This window comes from Mytilus galloprovincialis, chromosome 3, assembly GCF_965363235.1.
Source record: "Mytilus galloprovincialis chromosome 3, xbMytGall1.hap1.1, whole genome shotgun sequence".
In the NCBI taxonomy this organism is placed as follows: domain Eukaryota; kingdom Metazoa; phylum Mollusca; class Bivalvia; order Mytilida; family Mytilidae; genus Mytilus; species Mytilus galloprovincialis.
Window position 1 is genome coordinate 40,162,511 of NC_134840.1, and position 9,902 is coordinate 40,172,412.

A 9,902-nucleotide genomic window follows, 5' to 3' on the forward strand; every position below is an offset into this window, starting at 1 on the left:
TATTCCTTGCTTGATAAAGGCATGCTATTGTGTAGAAAACCTAGTTTTATAGCTATCTACGCTGTAAATTTATATTAAATGCCTTAAATTCAGAAAAATAAAAACCGCTATAATCCGTATTATCTTACAATGTTCAATCTCATAAAAAGAAACTTGATTGATGAGAAAATAGAAATGTCCAAAATATTATATTTTTTCTCTCTCTTTCTAGTGTTTCTTTCTTGCAAATATTATGTAGCAATGAAACTTTCACCTATATACTAGTAGATAATCGTACTATTGTACGTTTAATTACACACAAGAACTAATTGATATCACCTCTCTGGCAGCTGTACTTATGTTATTATGAAGAGAAACATTGGTAATTAGAAGGAGGTGACGGTGTGTGTTATAGTGCCCTCTTATGTAAATATTGACTACACATCAACTGCCCGTTCTGGAATAATATATATGTATCAATTCTATGTAATTTTCATCAAAAGTCAGGCTTGTTGTTGAAATTGGAACCATCTTCTTTACAGAATGTCATATGTGAGTTTTCGCTTTTTAAATTGACCTTTTTAATGATAAACATGTTTCTGTACTGATCTTCTCTTTCCATATTTTACCTCCCCAGATTGCCATGATATATCCACCAAATCAATGTAAAGCAAATTTACCAATTGAAAAAAAGTACACACATACAAACTCATTGAACATTTTTTGGGAGGAAGTTTTGGGTGCAATGGAAATGATTTTAAGTACCAATATAAAAAGCAGAGATTACAATAATGTTTTTACAAAGTTTATAAAGCCTTTAACAAAAAATTACCATTTACTTGTTTCGTGTGGGTATTGTACCATATCAAAGTGTGCTGTTAACTTCCAAAATATTCCATAGAAACACCAATTAAAAAATGAATGGTGCTTTGAAACACCCGTGTTTTTGACTCACAATATTTTGAATGCAATGAAATGTAGGATTAATTTTGTACATTTTGTTCATTTACATAAACGATGCCAAATTAACTGCACCAGGTAACGCATTTTGACATTTTTTTAAAGCCTTTTCATGGATGCTCAAGGCCAAGATATTTGAAAATCCCAAACCCAAAACAGACGTGTCTTAGGAACAAAAGCAAGAAGATTGTCGTACGTTTGTATGCCATTTGTTGTTTGGAGAGTTGGATGTTTACGTATTTGTTATAGTTTCCGTTCAATGCTCACGGAAGAATTTGTGATAGTTTCTGTTCAATGTTCTCGGAAGAATTTGTAATAGTTTCTATTCAAGGCTCAAGGTAGAATTTGTGATAGTTTCTGTTCAAGTATTTTTTTAAAGACTGGATGCGTTTTAAAGATTGAAGTATAAATGTTTGGACAACATTACTGTCTATAGTAAAAAAAAACATATTTGACCGTAAGACGTCTTTTAGTTTAAACATATTTATTTAGAACGGATTGGGAAACAAGTTTAGCAACTTATATTAATCCCTTTCCACTTTGCGGGTGCGAGTGCTGCCTTGTAGCGGCATGAGCCTGCTCTTTTTTCGAAATCTACAAGTGTGTCTTTAACGTGCAAGAGATATGGCTCTCTTAACACGGGTTAGCAATTTATCGTCCCCTTCCTACGGACTATCATCGTTTCCTCAAGACCATACTCGCAAATGGTGTCAAGGGAGAGCCGAAAATTCAGTCCCTGAAATTTTCATCCCAGAACGGGAATCGATCCAGGAATTTTTGTGTTAGTAGTCCGATGCCCTAACCACTTTTTATCATACTGATAAGTCAACATGAGTATGATAAACGGTCTTAAATTATATGTATGTTCTTTTTTATAGAAAAGGATTCATGTATAGTTTGAGTCTGTTAGTCTGTATACACGAGACAAATTCTTCTAAAATCATTTTTTTTTTCAGTATGATTTAGATGAAGAAAAAATAGCCGGTGAGTATCAATACATATGAATATAATCAAAAATCCTAAATGTGATATGTCAAGGACTGCTTTTATATACAAATAATAGTTGGGTATACGTGAACGTATAAAAGAACCAATGCTGATTTTAAATGCTCCAGACGGGAAGACAGATCATGCTCCACTCGTGGCAACCGTCGTGATACTAACGACAAGAAACTATTGGGCCATGAGTTGCATTTGACATTTTCATAATCAAGGAAAAGAGGACCGGATGCCAGCTACCACAATTTAAAAAAAAAAGGATGCTTATCTGTGAAATAGATATTCCATAAACTTTAAACAAAGCTTGAGGGCGTCCGTAAATCTTTTGAACCATTCAAAACACTTTAGTGAAACTTTATGACATCAGAATATTCTAACTTTCGCTAAATTATAACTGAGGCGCTAAGACATTCTAAAATGAAAAAGGTTCTAGCAATATACAAATATTATAGCTAGTAAATTGTAGGCATATGTCAGCAATTATGATTATATATAAACAATCATGACTAATATCATCATGAGATCAATAATTAAATGTAATAACCACTTCACATTCACATACAAACATGCATACTAAACTAAAAGCATATCTAGTTGTTGAATTTAGGATATTTTATTACACATTTATAACGATAAAAAAATAAACAGAAACAATATAATAAATAGAATAGTATAAAATAAAATTGAAATGAAATGCGATAAATTCAAATTATATCGTTTTGTCTGTTAGTTTGTACGTGCCGTTTAATTGATTTGTAATACCGCTTGTAGCTCGTCGATTTGCACCACTCCACCCCCCCCCCCCCCCCCCCCCCCAAAAAAAAAAGTCACATCATTGAGAAATTAAGCTTTGTTAAATTTTTTCTCTCTCTGTAATCTTCACAAATGTAGGAAACGATGTATGGATCCTCCAATTATATGCACCTATTTGCATGCACAACCTGTATCATCAATAACAAATAAAGCTCACTCTCAATAAATATGAATATTAAAAAGAAATGTTTGGTTAACTTTTTTTCTTTTTGCAGCGTAGGAGTGGAATGAAAAGTGTGGTTGTGAAAGTGAAACGCCCTCCAAAAATATGTTTAATCTTTAAGCGTAGATGATAGTCAGTGCCCGATTTCATGTTCGTCTTTGTATTTGATTAAAAAAGGGAATTTCATTCATAAATGGTTCAATACGACTGTCATACAAGTGAGAGGTTTAGCTAGCTGTTAAAACAGGTTCAATCCACCATTTGCTACACAAGAAAACTCCTGCACTAAGTCAGGTATATGGCAGTTGTTATCCATTCGTTTGATGTGTTTGAGGTTTTGATTTTACAATTTGATTAGGGATTTTTCATTTTGATTTTTCCTAGGAACTCTGTATTTTTGTGATTTTAATTTTTTTCAATCTAGGCAATTCGACGTAAGCAATGTGTATGGAGATTCATTGACGTCTCTTTTTATTTCAACAAACAAAAAAATCTTATAAATTTTTATAGCAACATACATTTTTGCACATATGTATGACGGTCATGCATATTGTTTTAGAAATGCATTGTAAAGTATCCATATTCTAACATAAAGATGCATACAAGTATCAACAGTATATTATAAGTTTGTATTTGGCAATTTTTACATTAATTATAGTAAAATTTTAACAATATTAAAATAAAACAAAACTGTACATTCATCTGAACATGCTGAAGTGAACAAATCGATTAAGATAAAACTTATCATTAAACAAAATCATGACTCCAATTGCCGTGCTACAATTTTTAGGAATTAGTTTTGATGTAAATACATCCCTATTCTCTCAACACCATGCATTGGTCAAAATCTCTTTATCTGAATATTGAATATTTCCCTTATATAACACTTTTATTTCCTAATAGTTCCCTGAAATTAAAATTCATATCCAAAATTTTTGCTTCAACAACATATATCCAATGATATAATATATCTATACTTATGTACTAAGCTTTTCTAATTTGGTTTTAATTTCACAGATTTGCAAATGACACTTTTTCCATCCTAATATTGCAATACACAATACTGCTCCTTATATTAGTAAATGAGAAATTTCACATTTATTATTTCGATAATTCCGCTCTCGGTTTTGTTTCGTATGACAAATGCATTCTCTGAATCATTTCCATGCTGTGTCAGAAGCTTTTATGTTGAAAATTGATATTGGTATTACTTGCAAACAATTGTCGGTATAGTGTCTATGGGTCAATGATAATCCTATATCTAATATTACAGTAAACTGCAAAAACGTTTTCGAAAAACAATTATATTTCCAATCTTTATATATTTTAGTCATAACAATTTGTCCCCCACAAAGGCAAAAACTACGAATGGTCGGTAATATGAATTTTACTACACTTAAACGAGAAAATAGAATAATACCATCCGCTGCATGTCAAACAGAGAAAAGACAATTATTAACAACCAGGATGCAGCTTGACATTTTGTTAAAGGAGTTCAAGAAAATACGTGACAAAAAATTAAATATTCAATCTTCCGTCACTGATATAATGCAATAATCCATTGCTTAAACACGATAAGTGGGATTCGCCCTTCCATTAATCTTCAGTTTCTCCACAATCGAATAAAAGTCGGATTATAAATCAATCAAGATAAATTAAAACAAACAGCTTTAACAGTCTCCTTATGCACATTTGAATGGTCGCAACAACCCTTTTTCCCTTTAAGAAAAAAAATAATTTCCATAAGGAAACCATGTAATTATTTTCGCACCTTAACTTAAGATTACATAATTATAGAGAAAATCCTGCCTAAAATGCACATTGTTTTAAAGATTTAGGGAAATTGAAAACGTTTCATATATCAAGTTTCATGTTGAATCATTTATTAACCAGTTGTTCAGCCAGTCAGGAAATAACGAACGTTTGGGACGCACCATTAAAAACAAAAGCTTAAAAATCGGACTCCATATAAAAAAGTTGGCAATTACATGTAAATGGCTTCACCGCTTGTTGATGGTACATTTGTGTAAAATGTCTACCATAAAGAAACAAAGAGGTTTGATTATCGCTCGACTACTTGATTACATAGAGTAAGAGAATGTGCCAATAATAGACAATACTTTATTAATAAACCTCAGACACATAGGTGTACAAGAGTACATCATACAGCTGTATATACAATTATACACATCTTTATACTCAATACATTCACACTAAACAAAATAATGCTACATACATGGTAAAATTTAGCAAAATGTCAAATTTACAAACTACCATAACATTCAACTCAAAAAAAGACAAATATAAATCACAAGTATCGTGTAAGAATTTTTAAAAATATTGCTAAGTTTTTGTTTAAGTTCTAAATGACAAAATGTCAAAAGCTGTTTCAATTTGTACTCCATTGGATTTTCAGTATAATATCGTGGTATATTTTTATTTCTAAGCAGTTTTATTTCCTGTTTTTGACATTTGATTAGATAATGAAATTCATCTCCTATTCCATTTCTACAGAGATGACAAATTCGTGCGTTTTTTTTTTTTTTTTTAGTATTCCGTTCCATCTTTCCTATTCTAAAGGGAATTTTAAATTTGAACATCTGAATTTTGCTATATAAATCCTGTCACACAGCTTCAACTTTATTAAATAGGTTTCCATTTATAAAATGAATAAAATGCACCTCTTGAAGGCTCTTGAAGAGTTATTCATTTGGGAAAACCAATGTTGGATGAATTTGTCATTCAGTTTTTGTGAAATAATGTTCTTTAACCCCACTTTCCATTTTCGTCAAATATGGATTTAACGTACGTAATCCATTTAAATTTTGTGGGGTTTTGAAAATGTAATTTGAGCATTAATTTATACACAATGGAAGATAACTTTGTTATTCTCCAATAATAAGTTATTCCAAAACAACACCATTTTACGTTTAACAATGGTTTCCAAAGGGAATCTTCCGAGTTCCCCATACACCATATAATTTGGTGTACTGCTTCTTAATTTCAAAATGTTTTTGCAAAATTGAAGGTGTATTTTCTCAATGCTATCTTTACTTTCAAATCCTCATACCTCTGAAGCATATAATAAAACAGGACTAACCAATGAAACACAACAGTGGGTGATGTTTGACTGGGTCAAATAAGACGGGAAAAAATACGTGTTGAATTTGTTTATTGTTATTGGTTTGTGTTTATAGTTTTAAAGGAGGTGTATGTGGCGGTTTGGTATATTGTATTGATTAATGTTTTGATTCATGATTTCTGTTATCTTTTTATCGTATTTTTATGTTTAACAAGCTGGTTGAAACACGAATCAGAGGTATCAAAAATTAGATTATTGAATATACTGCCACTTTGGATGTATCAATGTCCAAAATATTTGACATAAACGTATGGAAATCATATCAACAAATGGAACATCTGATTGCAAGTAATTTAATTCAACTAAACAAATATCTGGCGAAGAAGACAGCTAGCATGCTCTTTTAGTTAGTATTCTGATAGTATAAAAGATAGAAAGTAACGACAAACTCATTGTATGTTATTGTTTACTGATGCAGTTATATGTCCACACAAAGCCTTCTTCAAATGAGCCAGAATATAATTAAATAGATAAACAGACAATCATACAAATATTGTGTTGATGTAAACATCAATGCTCAATGATATTCTCCGTAGAAACTATTATACATGTTCTGATGTTAAGTGGGTTTAATACGTATAGGTACTATTCCATAAAGTTTATACTAAATAAATTCCCCAAAAACTTATTAAATTACATTTAAGTTTTGAAAAATCTACCATGGTTATCATGCATATTTTTTACATATTTTTTTACTTCAACGACAATTTGAAATTATAATGTGTCGTACTCGAAGGAGAGACGGTATATGGTCAAGTTTGACCTAAGTGTTATTGCTACACTGAATAATTACATATCTAGCTTTGTGTGGCTTCTTTGCCTGGTTTTATTCTGTATATTGATTGTTTACTTAAAATATAATTACATTGTCGAATATTACAGAACTAAAGACAGTTTTTAGTAGTTTTGATCAAGATAATGATGGAGTCATAACTACTAAAGAACTAGGAACAGTATTATTACAACTTGGAATGAACCCATCAGAAGCTGAGTTGCATGATATGATAGATGCAGTGGACTCAGACGGTAAGATGTATGGTCCAGTATTTATACTTGAAACTGTACGATGTGTAATGATTGATATGTAAGTCTAGAAATTAGATGTGGTATGAGTTCCAATGAGACAACTCTCCATCCGAGTCTCAATTTATAAAAATAAACCATTATAGGTCAAAGTACGGTCTTCCACGCGGAGCCTTGGCTCACACCGAACAGCGCATGCTATAAAGGACACCAAAAATGAGTATACGGTAAACCTTGTTGGAGAAGTGGGTAAGAATATGAAGTAGCTTTTAATAACTTAGTACTCGGTACCTTGTGTTTTTTAGTTCTGATGTGAAAGTCCAGCCCTTTTCAACTGATTTCTACTGTTTGTTGTAAAGGTGTGCTGCTTACACATTATGTAAGGTGATGGAACTAACACAAATGTTTTACCAAGCACAGGTGTATGGGTGTGTCCATAGCCTGGCGTCAATGTTTGTTGTTGGTTGCCGACAGTGTTATTGTTTTCCTTTTGTATTATCATTTTTTTTTATTTTAAATTTTCCAAAAAATTATTATTTTACCCCAAAGTCCTTTTTGTCATACTACACAGTATAAAATTCGCTCATTGTTGAAAGCCTTACGGTAGCACTTGTTTTTTGTTCGTTTGCTGATAGTTCTCTCAACGGCAATCATACCACATCTCCTTACTTTTTTGAAAAATATGAGATTCCTAGATTTCCATAGAACATTTATTTTAAATCAACTGAAACTTTAATTGTGGATAAAGGTGAACAACCCCAGAATATTCCAACAAATGTATGACAAATATCAGAGATGATTGTGGAGTAGAAGAAATTTCAAAATATTTTGTTTTATTTACAAAGGAAGTGGAAGCATAGATTTTCCAGAATTTTTATGCATGATGTCGAAAAAATTTCATGAGCTTGACAATGAAGATATTATTCGAGAGACCTTTAAATTTTTTGATAAAAATGGAGATGGTGTTATAACGGCTAGAGAATTAAGAATGGTGATGTCAAATCTAGGAGAAAAAATGACAGACGATGAAATATCTGCTATGATTCATGAGGCGGACAATAATGGAGACGGTGTTATTGATTATGAAGGTGAGAATTTAAGTTTAAAAAAAAAAGTATAAAATGCAAACTTGTTTAAGTCTGCTTATACTTTTCACTGATAAAAAAGTAAAATGGATATAAGGTATGACCAGTTTCCCCTGCATTGTTTGACGGAAACATATAACAATGCTATACATATATTATACAAGTAAACATGAAGATGTTTAATAGAAAAAAAAAAGAAATATTAAAGGCTTTTTTAAATGTGAAATAAATTCCGGAAAATTGGTGATACATATTTTGATGATATCTCGATAATTTGATCGACTGATCAATGGCTGCTTAACGCACGGAAGCGAAAATAACATGCTTATTTAGGAAGACAACATGTTAATTAAATATGAAAAAAAAAGTTTTATTACTAGACCCACACGTTTAGTCGGTTTATAATTGAAAACACACGAAAAACAAGAAGTAATACCAGCTTAATTCGACATTATATTCTGAATCAAATGCGAGCAGTCTATGCATTTCCTTCAAGATGCCACTTGCTTGTCAGAGATTTATCAAATACCAACGCAAAACACTATAATGGTTTGACCATGAAAGTATTTTATTTATATTACTTCTATGGTGTGTCCCATTCGGGGATCCAATCCACAACCTCTTGTATTCGATACAATCGCGCTACCGCAACGTCAATCAAAATAATATAAGTTATTTATTTTTTTATGACACATTTCATATTCCCACTCCAAAGGAAAGAACATATTGGTTGGCCTTGATTCGCCAGTCCTTCCGAATTTTCCGTGATTTAATCTACTAGTATACGTCTGAACACACATTCCTATAGGATTTTCTACAAGTCAAATCAAGTCAAAATGTAAAGCAAATATGACATTTTAGAACATTTTTTTTTCAGTAATACATATAAAAGCTTCCTGTTATGTGGCACTAAGCTTCATCTGGATATATGGCATATAAAAATGAAGATGTGGTATAATTGCTAATGAGACAACTCTTCACAAGAGACAAAACGACATAGAAATTTACAATTTTATGTCACCGTACGGCTTCAACAATGAGAAAAGTTCATACCACATAGTCAAATATTAAATGTTAGTTCTGCAAAACTGTTTTGATTTTGTCTTTTTAATGTGTTATCTTCTTTTTCAGAGTTTTCCAAGGTCATGATGGCACAGTAAATATTTGAAGTCGCTTATGATTTATATTGAGTATTCAAACAACAGTGACTGTTTCCTTTTTATAATGTTAACTTCGATACAACTTTTTTTTAACTTTATATCATGCAATGGGTTTCCATGTAAATTACATTTTCAGACATCCTTTTGTAATTAAAAAAATATTATGTTTCTGATAATGCATTATCATCCCCCTCAAACAGCAACGAACAATAAAGAACAAACAACTACAGGTCACCATTCTGCCTCGTTATAACAGAAGTAAAACATGTTTTCCAAAGCTTAAATATCAATCATTATACTGTAGGGGTAAATTCAGTAAAAAATCTCCCATTGACTTTAATGCTAATCTATGTATGGAATTAAATTTATACCTGATTTACCTTTAGAAATTGGAAACTTTCATATAAAATTCATGAAAGTACAAATGTAGCCCTATCTTTTGCACTGATAAAAACATAGGGTCATGCGGCATTTTTGGGCATTCACATGGCCTTGTTTACAAACAATGTAGATTCGCACTGAATTCCTATACTGACCCCCATTACTTTTCAACCCTGTAGTAAAAAAATTTAGTACAT

The 9,902-nt window shown here is 31.4% G+C and overlaps 1 protein-coding gene across 1 annotated transcript; it reads left to right on the plus strand.

Annotated features, from left to right (window-relative positions):
- Positions 1-430: 430 nt before the first annotated feature.
- LOC143066414 (uncharacterized) lies at positions 431-9,553 on the plus strand. Its single transcript, XM_076239348.1, has 5 exons — positions 431-531; positions 1,896-1,923; positions 6,939-7,082; positions 7,925-8,167; positions 9,296-9,553. Exons 1-5 carry the CDS (start codon positions 523-525, stop codon positions 9,322-9,324), a joined length of 453 nt encoding a protein of 150 aa, XP_076095463.1. The 5' UTR covers positions 431-522; the 3' UTR covers positions 9,325-9,553.
- The last annotated feature ends 349 nt before the right edge of the window (positions 9,554-9,902 follow it).